The 19,540-nt window shown below is 42.4% G+C and overlaps 2 protein-coding genes across 6 annotated transcripts; one reads left to right on the top strand and one right to left on the bottom strand.

The window, feature by feature from the left end:
* Positions 1-215: 215 nt before the first annotated feature.
* On the bottom strand, positions 216-14,560 carry LOC107384615 (uncharacterized). 4 transcript variants are annotated; one of them, XM_070549632.1, is made up of 15 exons: positions 14,364-14,560; positions 13,167-13,438; positions 12,708-13,088; positions 11,910-12,638; positions 11,750-11,796; positions 11,552-11,660; positions 9,445-9,742; positions 9,294-9,369; positions 9,077-9,216; positions 8,886-8,989; positions 8,637-8,688; positions 8,457-8,542; positions 8,067-8,180; positions 963-4,248; positions 216-828 (listed from the first exon to the last, which is right to left on the bottom strand). In XM_070549632.1, exons 2-14 carry the CDS (start codon positions 13,341-13,343, stop codon positions 4,231-4,233), a joined length of 2,331 nt encoding a protein of 776 aa, XP_070405733.1. In that variant the 5' UTR covers positions 13,344-13,438; positions 14,364-14,560; the 3' UTR covers positions 216-828; positions 963-4,230. The 4 variants fall into 4 exon arrangements, with proteins under 4 accessions (XP_070405733.1, XP_070405735.1, XP_070405736.1 ...); XM_070549634.1 differs by having other exon boundaries at positions 11,910-12,635; XM_070549635.1 differs by having other exon boundaries at positions 13,227-13,438; positions 14,364-14,559.
* Positions 14,561-15,335: 775 nt separating this feature from the next.
* lipt1 (lipoyltransferase 1) lies at positions 15,336-19,395 on the top strand. 2 transcript variants are annotated; one of them, XM_015957968.2, is made up of 4 exons: positions 15,336-15,397; positions 15,871-16,414; positions 16,548-16,769; positions 18,800-19,395. In XM_015957968.2, exons 2-4 carry the CDS (start codon positions 15,883-15,885, stop codon positions 19,210-19,212), a joined length of 1,167 nt encoding a protein of 388 aa, XP_015813454.1. In that variant the 5' UTR covers positions 15,336-15,397; positions 15,871-15,882; the 3' UTR covers positions 19,213-19,395. The 2 variants fall into 2 exon arrangements, with proteins under 2 accessions (XP_015813454.1, XP_054590975.1); XM_054735000.2 differs by lacking the exon at positions 15,336-15,397 and adding an exon at positions 15,406-15,640.
* The last annotated feature ends 145 nt before the right edge of the window (positions 19,396-19,540 follow it).

Below are 19,540 nucleotides of genomic sequence, written 5' to 3'. Positions count from 1 at the left end.
GGGGATCCCCACAAGATTATACAGGGTCCCCACCATTTTGTCTGGACTGAGGTTACCAAGATTATATTTGTAAAGGTTACATGTATAAAATCCCAATAGTATAATGGAAACTCTGTATAATAGTTATAACTTAGTGTGTTCATGCAGGTAAGAGTTGGCTTGTGCTGGACACAGGCAAGGAGGTTCCTAAGAAATGAAGGTTGGGAACCACTGCCTTAGATTTTAGTTTTTATTGATTAGCAATAAAATATCACACTGCAATTGAATTAAAGGCTGTCTCAGACAAAGTAACACACAAACAAGGCCAATCAAAAGGTGTTGGCTGAAACACAAGCTTATTATGCCAACCCCTTTCAAGTGTCATGTTTGGGGAAGGTGAACCCAAGACATGCAGAACACAACACAAACCAAAGATGGGGGGGGGGGGGTGGATTTGTTTTATTTTCAAAATAAGAAACTGAAGATGCACTAGAGAGTCAGTGGTTGGGGCAGATACGGGAGCTCTGCGTCTGGAGGAGGGAGAACACTGGCGAGTATGACTTCAGTTCCTGAGGTCCATTTTAGTCCCAGGTTAGTTCAATGAACGTACAGTAAGGTGAGAGTAGCTGGCTGGAGGAGGGAGCAGGTCGAGAGCCGGGGAGAGCGCAGGAGAGGGAGCACAGGCGAAGACAAGCAGGGCGTCCCGGTGGATGGGAGACACCGAGCCGAAATGTCTGGGGAGAATTATTGAGAACGGTGAGTGGGTCCTGGAGGATCGGAGTTTCCAAACCCAGGAGTCCTGACGTGAGTATCCTAAAGCACAGTGACCAGAGGAAAAACACTGGAATCCTGGAGGGGAGAAAGAATCCTGAGTCAGATCCTGGAGGTTAGTAAAATCCCAAAAAAGTCTAAAGCCTAGAGTAAAAACACTTTTGGAAAAGCTAATCCTAGAGATAGCGAATACACGAGCGGCTGGATACTACCAAGCTGTGGCAATCTTCCGGCATCGAACTGTGTCCTCCATCCACCTTAAGCAGGAAGCACCCCGCTGATTGCAGATCAGGAACAGCTGGTGGCACTCCCTCTCCTGGCAAGAGACTCAGAGATGTTTAAGAGAATGAGTACTCACCCCGGCTCATGACATTTAGGCCCGTCCACACGTAGCCGGGGATCTGCCAAAACGTAGATAATTTTTCTACGTTTTGGCCTGTCATCCACACGAAAACAGAGTTTTTTCACACGAAAACGGATCTTTTTAAAAACTCCGGCCAAAGTGAAGATCTGCGTTTTCTCCGTTTTGGGTGTCTGCGTGTGGACAGACAAAACCGGAGTTTTAAGGTCCGCAACGTCACTTTCCGCGACAAACAAATGCTGACATCACGTGTGTGACCTGTGTTTACACTAGCCAACAGCATGGATGCCCTCAGAGCTAATAATAATAATAATAATAATACATTTTATTTCAAAGCGCCTTTCAGGACACCCAAGGTCACTTTACAGAAAACACGTGATAAAATACAATAAAACAATAATAAAACCCAAACAAGAAAAAACAAAGAGAGAAACAGTTCAATAAAATCAGAGGTTGTAGGCAGATTTAAACATGTGTGTTTTGAGTTTTGATTGGAAAAGGTAAAACTGTCGATGTTCCTGATGTCTGGGGGAAGTGAGTTCCAGAGACGGGGAGCAGAGCGGCTGAAAGCTCTGCTCCCCATGGTAGTGAGACGGGCAGAAGGAACCGCAAGATGGATGGAAGAAGAAGATCTGAGTGAACGGGACGGGGTGTGAATATTTATAAGGTCTGAGATATATGGAGGAGAGAGGTTGTGGGTAGCTTTGAAGGTATGGAGGAGAATTTTGAAGATGGACCTGAATTTAACTGGGAGCCAGTGAAGCTGCTGGAGAACCGGGGTGATGTGGTGAAAGGAAGGGGTTCTGGTGATAATACGGGCTGCTGAATTCTGGACCATTTGCAGTTTATGAAGGAGTTTGTTGGGGAGACCATAAAGAAGTGAATTGCAATAGTCGATACGGGAGGTGACGAGGCTGTGGGCGAGAATGGCAGCAGTGTGAGGGGTCAGTGAGGGACGGAGACGGTTTATGGAACGTAGATGGAAGTATGCTGACCGAATTATGTTATTAATGTGAGCTTGAAAAGAAAGTGAGCTGTCAAGAATGACACCCAGACTCTTGACGTGAGGGGAGGGGGAGACTATGGCGCTGTCAATAGTTAAAGAAAAGCTGTCAGATGTTGAGAGGGTGGAGTTAGTGCCAACTAGAAGAAGTTCAGTTTTATTGCCATTGAGTTTGAGGAAATTAGAGGTGAACCATGATTTGATTTCAGAGAGTCAGAGTGTAAGGGAGGATGGTGGGAGAGTTGAGTTCGGCTTACTGGAAATGTAGAGCTGGGTGTCATCCGCAAAGCAGTGAAACTGGATATTGAATTTGCGGAAGATTTTGCCGATAGGGAGGAGGTATACTATGAAGAGGAGGGGCCCCAGGACAGAGCCCTGGGGCACACCTGACTGAGGTCCATTTTAGTCCCAGCTTTATCAATTGTCCAAGCGCTTTTTGCTTGTTTGTTTTTGCAAGTGGAATTACTGCTCCTTGCGGAATACCACAGACCAAGGACGAGGTTAAGAACGGGGGAAGTACTGCCGCCTACAGGTCTGGCATGTCCTTAACAACGTATTTATCCGGGTATGTGTGGACAGAGTTTTGTTTTAAAACGAGGTGGTGTGGATGCAAGTTTTTTGAGGGGCGGACATTCGTTTTTAAAAAGACCCGGCTACATGTGGACTAGGCCTAAGAAAGCAAACTACTTTTTCACATAGTTCATATACATAAGGCTTAACACCAATGGGAAGAGCCAGACATATGTAAACAAAAAAACTAAACAAGATTAAAGTAGCTTTCCACCTTAGATAAACGCATACATTAGACTCATTTCATACATATAATAGAAATATACATAACAAGACCAAAGTTTCAATACCATGATCTTGTACCTTTCATTCGTCTTTTATATATTCTTCTAATAATCTACTTTTCAACCTATTTTTAAACACAGAGCGAGCTAAACCTTTTTAAGTCATTTTCATAACTGTTCCACAAATTAACTCCTCTAACAGAAACACATCTGTTTTATATTCGTCCTCATCTTTTTCTTTTTAAGTCATTCTGACTGTCTCTGACCTCAAATAGTTTCTGAATACTACTAGATGACCTGGATCTTGGTGGTTCTGACCATGCACCTGCTGGCCTGGTCCCAGATTTTCAAGATCATGTTGTTCTTCAGAGGTTGAACACTAGCTTTGACTCTGGACCCGGGTTTGGTCTGATCTAATCAGAACCGTGATCTCTTCCTGATCCAGGTCCTTTGGACTACCAGCCTCAAACACATCTGTTGCATTGTTAGAAAGAATGAGTGTTGGCCTGCGTTTAACAGCCAAACTGAACCAAACTGTATTTTTTCAGTCAGCTCAAGGCCTTTCGTGTGTTTTTTTTAATATTATTTAAAGGCAGTAATAAGCACTGCTTATTTCAGCTTCAGGCCCCAAAAACAAAGACAAAGACTGGGAGGATTATGGGGAAAAAAAACAATATCCTAACATCACTGATGCTGTAGCTCTTCTCAGAACAGAGTCCTGGACTAGTGTTCAGATGTCCTCGTGTTGTTTTATTAGACGTCACAATTAAAGGGGCAGCAGTGGCTCAGGTGGTAGAGCGGGCTGCCTCATGATCGGAGGGTCATGGGTTTGATTCCAGCTCCCGCCAGGGGTATCCTGCTGCTGTGTCCTTGGGCAAGACACTTCACCCAACTTGCCTGTGTTAGTGGTGGTCAGAGGGGCCGACGGCGCCAAATGGCAGCCTCGCCTCTGTCAGACCTCCCCAGGGCGGCTGTGGCTACAAGTAGCTCACCATCACTGGCAGTGTGTGAATGTGAGAGTGTGTGAAGTTGTCTTTGGGTGTCTAGAAAAGCGCTATGTAAGTTCAATGCATTATTAGTATTATTATTAAAGACAGAACTTTGTACAAAAGTATCAAACAACTTTACTGCAGAATCAGAACAAAGAAGTCCTGGTGAAGGTTTAGGAATTGACTCCTGAGTCTAACGTTACGGTTACTTTTGCAAGCATGACCCCAGTTAAAGTTGTTCTGGTGAAATTTTAATCTGTGTGCTTATGTTGCCACGTAGTGTGTAGCTCGACATGTTGGTGGTCCGTTGCTTCATCTGAGATCTCCTGAGATTTACACATTCTTTTCTCCCTGAAGAAACACAAAGAAAAATGAAGTCATTATGGTCTTGGACAAGAATGTGATCAGTAATCAGATTTGAAGGGGACCTGTGCTGAACTAAGTTTTGTTTTTGTAGCCTTAAGGAAAGGTCTGAGTTTGAACCTGGGGCTGACTTGTCTTATATTGTGTAACAGAATGAAATGACTGTTTTCCACCAAAAGTCATTTTCCCCCTCTCCTCTGACACAGAACTAGTCTGCATGAGATATGGCCTCAAGGTCTCATGCATTTGCTTCTAAACTGCTTCTTTCCAGCTCAAGAGAAGAATGGACTCTCTCCTTTTAATAAATCAAAGAACTCTTTTTTTGATAAAGCTAATCAAACAAAGTGTTAGTCAATAAATAAGATGTGGCCAATCTGTGAAATAAAAATATTAATTACTTTATTATAATCCTATAGAATATAATAAGTAATATGACTTTAAATGTTTCCACTAGGACTGATCTCACGTAGCGTCAAGAGACGACACATTGCTTTACTGATCCAATCAGAATCTGCCAGATCTGACGGAGGCGTGGTTTTGGTGGTGCTTGGTAAATCTGTCATCTTTTCATTCGACCATAAACCAAAACATCCGAAATATAAAACTATGCCCACGTCATCTTTAACGCCAGTTCAAAGCGTTCTAGAGAAGTTGTCGGAGTGGCCAATCCGTAACTTTCCTCTTCAGCCGAAATAACCAAGGACAAGCTGGATAAAATCTGTTGCTGTACCAACTGCTGCAACGGTTCCTTCCAGAATAAAAGCTGAACCATCACGACCCAGGCTTGGGTCTCGCTACATGCCAACAAAACTGTTGTGACCAGGGAGTATCTCAAGACGGGTGGTCGGCTGCCGCAGCTGCTTCTACAGGCTTCGGCTCCATAAAGTCAAGCTGGACCTTTACACCTCCTGATCTAGACGGGGACTTCCGCTAAGGGTACGTAGACCGACAAATGGCGTTGAATTTGTTTATGAATCTCCTAACCAAAGCTTAGCGTGAAGACATCACCTTCAGTTCCCATCAGAACTAATTGCTTCTTCGGATTTGCTGGTTCCGATCAACATTTCACACTACACCACTCTCTGTCTCATTCACCTTAGTTACACCATACATTTAGTGTTAAAGTTAGTCTAGTTTAATTTGTTAGTAATAAATCTTTAAACCTTTAAACTTGACTCTCTGTTCTGTTGTCTCTGAGTGAATACGAAGCTGTTATCTAATCCCTGCAATAAAAAGTTCCAATCTTCTGGTTAAAGTAACCCACAGATCCATAAGGTTCATTTCATATTTCCTATGGAATCGTATGTCTTATGGCTTATTAAATAACATGTAATTTAAAATCATTACAATTGGAAACATGATTGTTGTTGTGATGACTTGAGCAAATAGACACAGAAGAGCTTTAAAATATGTTCAAATGTGTGTGATACCAACAAAACACACAGGTGATCAAATTTAAGCACAAAAAATAAATTTAACCAAGTTTAATCATGTTAAGTAGACCATAAAACAGCATAAAGGCAACAGAATAAAACTATACAAATAGAATCTAAATGAGTCTGATGGAAACAAGAGTCAACCGAGGTGTGACCACACGTAGACAAACTCACTGGCTACTTGAAATGTCATGTAACAGTTTTTTCAGAAACATGACAGTTCAAACAGGAAGTGGGCATCCTGTGTGTGTGTTTCAGTTTGTGTGTTTTCTGCTGAGAGTCTATGTGAGGTGATAACCGGAATTTGGTTTCAGTGGTTTTCATTTGACAAGCCTCTAGTTTCGTTTGTGTTCACTGACCTGAAACGCTTCACCAAACACATCGATGAGAACTCGGGGCTCTTCTTCTAGTTCACGGACTGACTGACAGTAAAACTACACGGTGGAATTTGAATAAAAACCACAACTTCATCAGAGGAACACAAGACAGTCCCATCTAGAGACAATAGAAAAACCTCAAGCTGTCAAAGGGCTGGGCTGTCAACATCTGAGACAAAATTAGGTCTAAGACTAGGTTAACAGATCTCAAGTCAAGTTTCAAGACAAAGAATCTAAGACAGGACCAATAAACAGGCCACAGAGTACTGAGTCACATTACATAAGGTTGTAATGAGTCAAAGACAACGTTAATAAGGGCCAAATGTGATTGCATTACAAGTCAGACAAGGCAGATCTTTGAGTCATCAGGCTCCTCTCTTGTGAAACCAGCTCCCATCTTTAGTCTGTGAAGAAGACACCTTGTCTACTTTTAAGACTAGGCCTAAAACCTTTTTATTTGATAGGGCTTACAGTTAAATTATAAAATTAATTAAAAATGATAAAATATTGTTCTAAATTCTGATGTTAGGAGTGGAGGAATGGAGGGAGGTGGAGCCTACAGTGGAGAATACAGTCGATAAAGATGGCTCTTCCTGGCCCTGCCTTTCACATGCCTCCATCTTTGTAATTATGCTGCTATAGGCTTAGACTGCAGGATGACATACTGACCACTTCCCACCCTCTGATACTTTCTTCTACCATTACTGTCTCAATTGCATAATATTCTGCTATTTCAGCTGTTAACTTTATATCCCCCATAAGTGTTTTTCTCCCCACAAGGAGCTACAATGGTGTTCTGCAGAGCAGTGATAGCCTCATGGAAGGTTTTTATTCAAAAGGTCTCAAGACAATGTAAAGAAGTCCCAAATCAGAGCGTAAACCAATACCAACAAGGACAATAACAACACTACCAAGTCCCAAGTCGTGTCCCAAACTAAACCCTACTGGTTCCAGCTGGATTGGTAAAGGTCTTCAGAACCAGAGTCAGGCACAAACACAAGTTTATAATCAAACTAGAGAACCAAGTCCAAGTTTCAATTCATGTCTGGAAACTTAAAAATAAACAGTAACAAATACCTTTAGGTTAAAGAATATTTCTTATCCAAGTTACAAATGTTAAAACAATAAAAGACCCCAGTGAGTCGTGGTGGATGGCTGCTTATACTGATCCAGGATCCTCTGGAGGTTTCTTCCTGTTAAAAGGAAGTTTTCCTCTCCACTGTCGCTAAATGCTTGCTCAGTATTAGGATTGCTGTAAAGACGTTGACACCAGTCAGTAACTCGATGCAATCTGCAGAGGATTTTAACTATTTGGCATAATGAACTGAACTCAATGCACTGGTGAGTAAGTTCAATCAGAATGTCTCGTCTCTCGTCTTCTTCCGCCTATCCGGGTCCGGGTCGGGGGGGCTGCATTCCAACTTGGGAGTCCCAGACTGTCCTCTCCCCGGCCACCTCCACCAGCTCCTCCGGCAGGACCCCAATGTGTTCCTGGGCCAGTTCGGAGATGTACTTTCTCCAACATGTCCTGGGTCTACCAGGAGGCCTCCTGCCAGCAGAACATGCCTGAAACACCTCCCTGGGGAGGCGTCCTAACAAGATGCCCAAACCACCTCAAATGACTCCTCTTGATATGAAGGAGCAGCGGCTCTACTCCGAGTCTCTCCCGAATGTCCACGCTTCTCATCTAAAGCTGAGCCCAGCCACCCCATGGAGAAAACTCATTTTGGCCACTTGAATCCTCAATCTTGTTCTTTCGGTCATTACCCAAAGCTCATGACCATAGGTGAGGTCTGGGCGGTAGATCGACTGGTAAATCGAGAGCTTTGCGAGCCAATTAGAATGTTAACTTTTTAAAAAACCTTGAGACAACTTGTTGTGATTTGGTGCTAATATAGAAGAAGAAGAAACGGTTTTGATCATCACAGCACAAGGAGTTTCTGGAGTAGTTCTAAAGGTTCTGTTGAAAGCGGGTCACCATCTTGTTTCTTACCATCACGTCCGGCTGAGTGAAGGTCAGCTCGGCACGAGTCTTCATGTTCAGACTCAGCTTCTTCTTCCACAGATAATAAAACTCAACACAGTTGGACAGGGACTTGGTCCGGACCTGAAGACACACAATGTAAAAATTCTGACTCATCTGAGGTTCGAACCCTGTAAAACAGACTCAAGACCAGTTAATGTTCACTACTTCATCTTCATCATGCGATCTACAAAAATACACTAATCATTCAGAGTGTTTTCACTTAATCTAAAAAGTCATATCAGTTCTATTTGTGCATTTGTACTGCTGTAAAAATTCCGAGTTATATTTTTATAAATGAAGTTGAATTTTAACATGTGAACAAACAATCAGGAGCTGAGTTTGAAGATCTGAGCTCACACTCCTCTGGATCCTGCTGAAGTCCTTCTGATGGAGTTGGAAGGATTTCATCAACAGCTTTTTCTCTGCTGAGCTCCATCTGACTCCTTCAACACAAATGTGACAGGAATGAGTCTTTGAATGTATCTGGGAGTTTTTGGGTGTGACACAATCTGTCTGGATGGAGGAGGAACAGCTGACCTGTCTGGTTGTTGGAGGTTTCAGGAGGTTCCAACAGCGTCTCCACCGTCAGCTGAAGAAGAAAACACTTGACCCACCAGAGCTTGGCTTTGCATGTGTGTGTGTGTGTGCGTGCGTGCGTGCGTGCGTGCGTGCGTGCGTGTGTGTGTGTGTGTGTGTGTGTGTGTGCGCGTGCGTGCGTGCGTGCGTGCGTGCGTGTGTGTGTGTGTGAGTGTGTGTGTGTGTGTGTGTGTGTGTGTGTCCTTTTACCAGAAAGTCTCCTTTGCTCTCTGATAGGAGTTGCAGGGCACGTTCTGGGCCGGCCTGGGACTCTGGTACCACACTGGACTGAACCATTTTCAGCAGAAACTCGACTGTTGCAAAACGACGAAAGAAAACATCAGGAACAGATGGAGCCGCCAAAGGTCTGATTTGTGGCTGTTTTTTCTGAGTGTGCTGACTTCTCTGTTGACTGGCAGGATTTTCCAGTTCATCACATGGCATCCACAGCAGCAGAGCATTGTGGGAGTCGGTTTGAGCATACTTTTCATCTCGTAAAGGCGGGATCTCTGCCTGGAAGCTCCGCCCTAAATTGATCCGTCTGTGATCGATAGCTCTTGGTTATTGTTCAGTCAGTAAGTCACTGCAAAAGTTATTTAAAATAGTTTGATTACATACGGTGCGATGGTTCCCCATGCTAACTGTCCAGATGGAGGACAGGATGTTGTTATGGCAACAAGATCACCTAATTCATCTGTAACCCAGACATTGACATTTCATGTTGTTCAGTTGGTGTTGCTGGTTGACGATTGTTTCTAATGACACTTACTGTCCAGCTGAACCGTCTGTGCTCTCTGCTGCCTCCTGGTGGTGAGGGAGCAGTATAGCCCTGGCCCCTCCCTCTGAGGACACAGCATCGGGGGAGGGGTGTACTGACCATAATCAGCTGTTTTAGCCACCTTGTTGGCCACAGGTTTAGCCTCCTCCTTCTCCTTTTGCCTCATCAGGCTGTGATAGAGAGCAGCTCCTCTGTTGGACAGAGGGAGGAGGCTGCACCCCTTCAGTCCAGACGTCCCTTTCCGGTGGACAGGGATGGAGACCTGACTGGGTGTGGGTGGGGAGGTCTCCTAAACAAAAACAAAGAAACACTTAGATATATGTACCATAGAAGCCAGTGGGGGGGCAGCCTGTAACAATATGCGTTAAAGGTTGAATATGGAACAATTTAATAAAAAACTATTTATTTTTAAAAATACCTCCACAAGGTGTTTAGAGGTGTGCAGAATGAAGGTACAGTATTTCATTTAAAAGCCGTATTTTAATTAAAAAAAATAATTAAAATATTTACTTTGACGGTGCGACACTGGGTTTGTGTTTACGTTTGGGGGCACCGTTGCGGGTTGCCAGTCAGTCCGCTCGGCACAGTCAGGCTGGCCCTGTGGAAAGTGGCGGACTCGGCAAGTCAAGCAGCTGCTTCTGAGCCCAGAAGATGTTCGGGGAATCAGGATTACTGTTCTTGTGGGAACAGCCAAATTGTTGTTGCCTCAAATCAGCTCAAATTGTCCAGATTTCCAAACCCCGGTCTGTTTCACGTCACAGTTATGTATGTGGAATTCCGTGTTTTTTCAGAAGGAATTCTTTGGTCCTTTGTATGCTGTCAGGATTTATGGGGATGAGGCCCTAAACACAGGGAAATCCAGCAGCAGGTAAATGTTTTCTTACTACTAACGCCAAAGCACAGGCACAAATAACTACAAAAGAAAACTCAAAGTTGCTGGGTACTGAAACTGGGCTTATATAATACTGGGAGGGGACCGGTGAGCTGAGTGCTAATTGCTAATGACTGAAACAGGGAGACACAGAGACTGAGAGAAAAACAAAGAAACACAAGAAACACGGAACATGACACATGCATAAATATCAGCAGAAGCTCAAGTTCAGCAGAAAGTTCTTAATGTATTAATAATAAAACAACATGAGTATAAATATTTATCTAATTATCTCATATGTGCCACTTTGGTCGTTATGCATATTGGCCACCAGCTCATCAGTCCTGAACAACATGAACTCTATTTCCCTAAACAGAGGCTGTTCAGGAAGCAGGAAGTTCAGGATCAAGCTTCGGGGCAGCAGTAGCTCAACAGGTTGAGTGGGTTGTCCAGTAATTGGAAGGTTGCAGGTTCGATCCCGGCTCCGGACAGAGAATTCTGCTGTTGTGTCCTTGGGCACAACACTTAACCCACCTTGCCTGCTGGTGGTGGTCGGAGGGACCGGTGGCGCCTGTGCTCAGCAGCCTCGCCCCTGTCAGTGCGCCGCAGGGCAGCTGTAGCTACATCGTAGCTCATCACCATCAGTGTGTGAATGTGTGTGTGAATGGATGAATGATACACTGTAGTGTAAAGTGCTTTGGAGTCTGTACTCTGAGAGGCGCTATACAAGTGCGGGTCATTTATCATTTAACAAAGGGGGGGGGGGGGGTCCAGCTGCTCTGTTGTAGGAAAACAAATGTTGCCTTTAAGACTTCCTAATTTTTAATTATCAATCAATCAATCAGTTACACTACTATAATAACCGTTCAGTTATTTTAGACATAATTCAATGTTTAATCCATTGTTGTTTTAGTTATTTATCTCAGCAACAGCATGAAAGTATTTGTCTCAGCATCTCTTTTCAACCTCAGATAAATTAATTATCTTTTTTTTTAGTTCCACAACTCGCTTTAACCTAAAATATCGTGAAAAAATTGTACTTTTTATTGCTTAGACTCTGCCCTTAGCAGGGGGGGGGGGGGGGCACAAGGGGGACCAAGCTGACTGTCAGGGTGGCACAGGCCCACCTTGGACCCAGAACCGCCCCTGGTTAAAACCCAAGTTGGTCCTCACACAGCATAGTGTTTAAAACTTGTTTTATAAAAACATTATTTGATGTTTTAGGACCTTTTTGGGGCGCTTAGGTGACCTGGAGCCACTGTGGGAGCGCATGTGGCCGTTTAATGCTGGCAGGCTCTTGAATTCACGGTTACACACCACACACAGCAATCTGCATCTGCAGTCAGACACAAAGGAATCGTCACAGTTCAAAAATAAACAGCCCAGATTGTTCGGGTTATGGTTAAAATCACTAATTCAACCCACCTGGAATTTAGAGCTTCTGTGCTTTTTTCAGGTTTTATTCTTTTTACCTGGAAATCAGGGGAAATAAAGCCAAGAGGATCAAAGGAAGTGACTGTAGTAATCAGATTACTTAAACATGCTTCATTTTCAAAGAGGAACAAAGACCAAATTAGTGACAAACCCAGTTCCAGTCCAGTGGATCCTGGTCTCGTTTCCTTGAGCCTTTCCTTCTTCCTCCTCCTTCTTCCTTATGAGTGAGCCCAGCAGGATGACCCAGACTCTGTCCTCTCTCCTGAGAAGACCAGCTGGTCTCAGCAGCTTTCAGGAAGCTCTTCAGATCCTGAGTCTGTGTTGTTTGTGTCATCAGCTGCTGCTGGCTTGTCTGATGAATTAGTCCAAGACCAGGGGGCATGAAAAAGCTGCTGGGCTCATTAAGACAATAATCTGAGGTGTGATTATCATTTGGCTGTTTTGTAAAAACTGTCCTGGGATGGATTTGAGGACCTGGACTGGAGACAGCTGGGGTTAGGGGGTAGTGAGGACTTGGACCTGGGGTCGATGGGCTACAGAACGGCTGTTGGTTGTTGTTTTCATTGTAACTTTCACTGAAGAAATGGTTGTTTGGGAAGTCCTCAGCAGATGCTGAGCTTAACTCGGTCGAGCTCCATCTCCATTCGGTACCTCCTGCAGATGGGGAGCCCAGCGGTGAGCACTGTACCTGGGACGGGATCCAGGTGTGCTGACCCAGCTCATGTATGTCGCTCTGGTCAAACGTGCTGCTGACATGACCTGCATGAGAGCCGTAGAGTTTGTTTGTGTTCTCCAGCTCGTCCCTGTGAGCAGTCTCATCAGTGCCAAACTGGGTCTGGTCCTGGAGGTGGAGGTCCATATGAGCTGCTGTCTGGTTCTGCTTTAGATCACAAACAAACCTGTCAGAACCATCAGATGTTCTGTTGGATTAAATACGTGTTATCCTTACCTGGTAGGAAAACCCAAAACCATTCTGGAGACACGAAAGGTCAGAGGTGGGCTCACACCTAGTCCAGTTTGGATAATCTAAGTCAGGATTCTGGTTGTAGAGAAGGTTCTGGTGTTGGGATCCGAGACCAGGAGAGGATGCACGGGGGTCAGGGAGGGGAGGGGAGTTTACCTGAGGTGGAGCTAGGTATTGAGGAGAGTAAACCTTGGGTAAAGGGAGGTGAGGAGAGGTCGTATGGGGCTGATAGAAAAGGTGGGAGGGGGGCGTCTGCAGATGAGGGGAGGTTACCTGGGATTGGGGATACTGAAACGAGGCCACCTGGGTCTGGAATGCAAGATTAGGGGAGGTAACCTGGGGTGGACCCGTGTGAGGGGAGGTTACCTGGAGAAAAAGTCCAGTAAAATTAAATCAGCAAACTGAGAAATACAAACTTTTATAAAAAAACAAATGAAGAAATACATTTTTAAAGCCATATCTGCAGCTGTTCAATAAACGAGTGATGTTTATCAGACCAGAGACCTTGGCAGGGGGGTGATTTCCATGGTTCCTGAAAGACAGGGGTGGAAGAGATGGAGACAGAGAGGAATGATGGACATTTGGGGGAGCTGCTGCCAAAAATGTCCACAACTCAGACATGTTTTCACACCACACACTTATTGACCTATAGGTGTATAAAAAACCATGATGACGGTGGAGCAGGTGGAGTTTTATCTGGACGTCTTCATTAAAATCTGTTGGGACACAAAAAAAATCCGATCAGTATCTTCAGTTAGATGTGAAGCTCGTTGCGTATCAAAGTGTGAAAGTCCAAATCCACGTGTTCATTAAGAATCTGTGGATGGCTGTGGTTCATTTGGATAGAAACAGATCAAATGGGATTCTCATTACTGTCTCCTCTCGGAGACTTTACGTGTAGCTGCAGCAGTGTTTACAAGAGAGGTCTCGGGGGGAAAAAAGGCTGAACACAATTAGCACAAACTACAATTTTAGCAAATTAGCAAAGAATATTTAGAAATGTTTATAAATAGTTTCACACAAGACAGAAAACTTGGTCTCTCTCTGAAAAAAAAAACAGAAGTCGGGTTAGGATGAGTTAAACTGTTCAGAAACAAACAGGAAACAAACACTTTCTGTACATTTTCGGTCTGAGAGACATCTACGTATTATTATATGTATGTGATGATTTTATTTTTGAACCACATACAGATTAAGGGAGCTTATCAGAACGGATCTTTAATGCTGATGATGTTCAAACCACACTGAAGCTCTATGTGACTAAGTGTGAATGTGTGACAACACTCCATGTCATTGAATTCATTCTCAGAAATGATGAAAACCTTCTGCTTTTTCTGGAAGCTATTTTCAATAAAAATACATTTCCATGACAATATCTGTATAAATAAATGTGTAATTGCAAATGTGTTATCATTTAATTAGTGGTGACATTATGAAACTTTTAAAGGAAGAGCTTTTCTTATAAATCTGACTTCCCTCTTCGAATCATTCTGATAAGATCAAATAAAAAAAACCTGCATGTGCATTTTAAAGGTTTCCTGTAATAAACAGTAAACTATAAGTTAACGATAAAATTAAAAGTTAAGAAAATATTTAAAAGGAAAACTTTTAAAGTGACATCTTAATTAGCCAAGCTCTCACCTGAAACACCACTAGCTCCGACGCACTGCCTCTGAATCTGACGTGTGTGTGTGTGTGTGTGTGTGTGTGTGTGTGTGTGTGTGTGTGTGTGTGTGTGTGTGTGTGTGTGTGTGTGTGTGTGTGTGTGTGTGTGTGTGTGTGTGTGTGTGTGTGTGTGTGTGTGTGTGTGTGTGTGTGTTGTCAGGAAGTGGTCACATGTTCTTCCTCTCTCTTCTCGCCTCTATAGACTCAGCTTTTTCCTCATTACTATAGAGGCCATTAAAGAGCTCGGAAATAAATGTGAGATTAAAAAAATACATAAGAAAACAAGTGAATGAAGAAATATTTTTGTTATTATAGTTACTAAATTATTTTCAAACCCTCACTCAAAATGTGTTGATTAACAAAAAATACAATCATTTTAATTGCTTCATTTAATTTTTAAAGAAAACTGAATAAATGTTGTTGTTTGCCACATTTTAACATCGTTTTTATTTTAAAATCTAATGAATAGGAGATTGGATGTTGGGCCAGCAGTTCATCAGTGATCATTCATATAAACTGCAATGAAAAAAACGACACTAACTATGTAAACGTTTAAAAGTTGTCAGCGCAGCGGAAAACAAGTCCAGCACACAAGCACAACTCCGGTAACATTTAAGTGACGGACTCGATCAAGTTACCGGAAATACAAACGGGAAACAGATGTTGGACTTTCAATAGTCTTAAAACTGCCACAAATTTTTCTTGGGATTTGAAATAATAAATGTGTAATTTAAAACATTTAGGCAATATAAAAAGTACACAACCAAATACTAATGATATCTGTTTCAAACGTTACTTTTTACAGGACTGATATATATTTTTTTCATTTATTGAGAGTATTAGTTTCATCAACTAAAATGTATTTATTCACAGTAATCAAATTGAATTGTGATAAATCAATAAACAAAAAATAAAATTTAAGTCAGCTGAACACAATGCTTTTACTTTGAAGGCTAGACGTGGAAACGCTTGTGTTTGACAAGGTTAGAACTAGTACCGCTTCAGCTCAGGTCAGCAGCTCGTTTCCATTCATGTTAGATTGTTTCTGTCTTCACGAATGTATTCATCAAAGTGTAACTGTTAACTCCATGTTTTTAATTTTAGTGACAGCATGAAAAAAGACCAAGAACGACCGGAGCTATTGCTAATGCTAGCTCTCGCGTACTGTTGAAAGGCGGAGTCTCTCTGTCGTCACACGCGTTTGTGGCTAATCTCGTTGTGCATCCTGCAGACTGAATATGTTCTTATAAAAAGTTAGTTGAATTTGATTGAAACAAATGTTAATCAGTACCAATACCATGAATTAATAACTATTAATTTCATGATCACTGATTTCATGCTGAATATTTTCCTCCACCATGGTACTTTCTAATCTTGCAACTATAAGTGTTGCACTTTCTGCACATACGTTTAAAGTGATACACAAACCCAATCAAAGGTGCCTACAAAATTCTCTCCTCCGATTTGATTTCTCTGCTGACAGATTTGACTGAAGATGACCCAGCAGAAATATGGATTATTGATGAATCAGCTAAGAAGGACAGGTTGGTTTTTGAGAACTGGAAACCAAGAACTCTGGACCAGATCCAGTTCCATCTTCCTGGAGTCCTCCTGTAGCAGCAGTGCCGGACTGGTCCTTCAGTCTCAGTCCACTGATGTGCACCAGAACTTGGCCTTGGAGGACTGGATTGATGCCCACGTGGATCTGCAGCAGCGCAGCATCCTTCTGCTTTGGAGGAACAGACCAGCTGTTGTTATCGGACGGCACCAGAACCCCTGGAGCGAGTGCAACCTGCCAGCCATGAGGAGGGCTGGGATCCCTTTGGCTCGGAGGCGGAGCGGGGGCGGGACGGTGTACCACGACCTTGGGAATCTCAACTTGACATTCTTTGCCTCCACAAAAGCATATGATCGACAGAGGAATCTAAAGGTGGTTACCGAGGCCCTGAGAGGACTCCGACCAGATCTTGACATCCGGGCCACAGAGAGATTTGACATTTTAATGAATGGATGCTTCAAAATCTCAGGTAGGAAGTCCATCAAGGCGACCAACTGGTTTTAAAACTGAGGATGTTGTGTATTATTTATTTATGTTTTAAAAACTAATTCTATTGACAATCAAATTGGTTGTTGTTAACATCGTGTCGTTTTTGGTGACAGGTACGGCGTCCAGACTCAGCAGGAAGTCCTCCTACCACCACTGTACCCTGCTTCACTCTGCTGATCCAGTCGCCCTGTCCACTTTGCTTCGCCCCTCATCTCCTGGTATCCATAGCAACGCTACACCCAGCATCTCCTCACCTGTCGCCAATCTGACCGACCACGCCCCCTCATTGCAGTGGGAGGAGCTACTTGAGGCTCTTGTACAACAATACAACAAAGGTATCTTCTATTCTGCAGTTTACAGCTCAGAGATCTAAAACAACCACTGAGAAGAAAACAACAGTATGAAGTAATTGTCAAAAATATATATTAATTTGAGTTTAAAGGTCCAGGTAGGTTACTTAAAGTGTCTTTTCGGAGTATTTCTCTTATCCCATGGCACCATCTAGTGGCTGACAAGCATATCACACAAATAGTTTCTCCTTCCATTTTTTTAAAATGGCGACTTCACGTTTCTAGTTTATTTGTGTCCTTCAGTAGCAGACAAACAGCTAAAACATGTTGTTTTACGAGTATTATTCTCATGTCATGTTGTGTTCTCATATACTTATATTTTAGAGACTTACTTGTCCGTGAAAAGTTCATCAACTCTGCATCAGCCGAGGTATTCCTTAAATTTGAAGCAAGTAAGCTGTAGTGTAACGCTATTGGTTAGTACTGGTTGGCGCTCAGTTTCCTATTGCACGGAGCTCTGTGCAGCAGGGGCGTGCTTAGCAAAAAAGATGTGTTGCTTACATTATATCACAGTACATGACGAGACAATCACTTTTATAGATTTCTGAAAAGTCATACACCATTTCTGAAAGGGGAAATCTCTGGAAAGCTACTTTAAAGAGCAAGTCACCCCCAAATCAGCCTTTTTCCCCTGATAAACTGTATAAATGAGCGTCCAATCATGCTGTAGACACATGTAGTCAATAGTTTTGCACTTTAGTGCATTTTTGTTAAATTTTAAATTTTCTACCTAAGACTGTCAGTGTTGTGTCGTTGTCAGGTAAAAACTCTGCACTGCAGTTGAATTAAAATCTGCCATCGCTATTGGCTAAGAGGTACCCTAGAATGTTAACTGGTACCATATGATGTCATAATGTCGTTGTGAGCCTGTGTGTGTGTGTATTTGTTAGTGGCTCCGCCCTCTAGGTCTGTTAGGCAACAGAATTTGTTGCATTTTTCAAACAGGAAGTGGGAGAGAAGTAATACTCTGGTAGGGGGTGACTTCCTCTTTAGGTCCAGCAAGAGTAAAATGACCCTGTTGTTCTCCTAAAGCTGGCTTTATTTGTTCTATTTTAGGATTATGGGTGATTTTACTAAGTAAACTATAAAAATCTGGTGTTTTATTGATGATGAAGAGCAGCCTTTTGACTACTTTAACAAATTTCACAGCAGAATTCAAACGTTCTTGAGTCCTTCACAATATGAGTCTCAAACAAATGTGGTTTGCACAACTCTGGACATTATATATATATATATACCATTTAATACTTGTTCAGCCGCTGTTTTGTACAGATATTTTTATTTCTTCATACATTCTTATACATTTACATACTGTGTATTTTGTTGTACAGTTACTTTATTCTCAGCTTCAAATTATATATATTTTATCTTATTCCTTCCCAGCTAAATTTACCTTTTATTCTAATTTGTAATGTGTTGTGTATTTTGTTGTAAAGCTATTCTATTATTCAACTTTAATTCTGATATATTTTACCTTACTCTTTCCCAGTTAATTTACCCTTCATTTTAATCTGTGGTGTACAGTCTTTTTATTTTCAACTCTTAGGTCACGAGCAGTTGTGTAAGGCATTTCACTGCATTTCGTACTGTGTATGAATGTGTATGTGACAAATAAAATTTGAATTTGATTTGAATTTGAAACTTACACAGATACCTCAAAACATCTGAAGCTTATAAAATAGATTATTAATAATGCTCTCCACTTAGATTCAAAGTACATTTGATCAGTTCTGGGTGTTCTGAAGTATGTTTGTGTTTTTGAGACTCTTATCGTGATGGATTTAAGGACGTTTCTTAAGTTTCTTTGTGGATACACCTGCAAAAGTTGCCAAAATATTGAACCTCATTATTCTACTCCTGAAAGTCTTTTTTCAAATGTTTCTGGACATTTCAGCTTTAATCTAGTCACTTCCTCCTTGTCTGTACATTTAAAATTTGTTGTGGTCTTATGACACTGTTGTAGAGATGTGAGAACGTGTTGATGGACTGATATTTTATCTCCTCTCTGACATCAGAGTTTGGACTCTGCGCTACGTCCATCCTCATCGACCCATCCGATGAGTCGCTGTTTCCTGGTGTAGGAAGGATGGCAGCAGAGCTGTGCAGCTGGGAGTGGACATTTGGAAAGACGCCTAAATTCAGCATTGAGACACAGCTGGAGCTTACAGACAAACATCTGGACTTGTGCTGCTCTGCTCATTTACTCATGGAGGTAAAGAACGGGCTTGTGGACCGCTGCCAGTTAGACGTCCCGACTGATTGGCTGCCCCCAAATCTGAGCGTCCAGATAAGTGAGGTTCTGGTGGGAGAACGGTTCTGCCCTCACAGAGCAGCTGCAGCTGTCACTGTGTTGCTACGATCACAGAGCGGCCAGCTGCACAGACGAATGCACCTTCTGTGTGACGCTGTGCTGTCTGTGATTGGCTGAATGAAGTCACCAGTCAAAAGACGACTGCCCCCTTCGGGCTGCTGAGGGATTTACAGCAATCTGTATGGAGAAACAACAGAAACATAAAGACAGGGTTAATGGACCCCTTCTGGATTGGTTGTTTTATGTAGACACAATTTTATTACGTACAAAAATACTTGATAATAAAATTATTTTTCAACATTTATGTTTTTTTCTGTCTCCCTTCTAGCATGTAGCTGAAGATCCTTCAAGTTTTATATCAGCAAAAACAAAAGAAATAAACCTACCTGGTCACATTTTACAAAGTTCTGGAAATGCATACATAAACAGTGCAAAAATTTGTTCT

Source organism: Nothobranchius furzeri, chromosome 3 (genome assembly GCF_043380555.1).
Source record: "Nothobranchius furzeri strain GRZ-AD chromosome 3, NfurGRZ-RIMD1, whole genome shotgun sequence".
In the NCBI taxonomy this organism is placed as follows: domain Eukaryota; kingdom Metazoa; phylum Chordata; class Actinopteri; order Cyprinodontiformes; family Nothobranchiidae; genus Nothobranchius; species Nothobranchius furzeri.
The sequence above is the reverse complement of the archived record's forward strand: the minus strand, read 5'-3'. Positions and strand labels throughout refer to the sequence as shown.

Coding starts and splice junctions, on each gene's coding strand:
- lipt1 (XM_015957968.2), top strand. CDS start 15,883: ATGACCCAGCAGAAATATGGATTATTGATGAATCAGCTAAGAAGGACA. Junction 16,415..16,547: donor TGGATGCTTCAAAATCTCAG/GTAGGAAGTCCA, acceptor TTTTGGTGACAG/GTACGGCGTCCAGACTCAGC. Junction 16,770..18,799: donor TGTACAACAATACAACAAAG/GTATCTTCTATT, acceptor CTCTGACATCAG/AGTTTGGACTCTGCGCTACG.
- LOC107384615 (XM_070549633.1), bottom strand. CDS start 13,343: ATGTCTGAGTTGTGGACATTTTTGGCAGCAGCTCCCCCAAATGTCCAT. Junction 8,689..8,885: donor AGAGCAAAGGAGACTTTCTG/GTAAAAGGACAC, acceptor TTTCTTCTTCAG/CTGACGGTGGAGACGCTGTT. Junction 8,543..8,636: donor AACCTCCAACAACCAGACAG/GTCAGCTGTTCC, acceptor TTTGTGTTGAAG/GAGTCAGATGGAGCTCAGCA.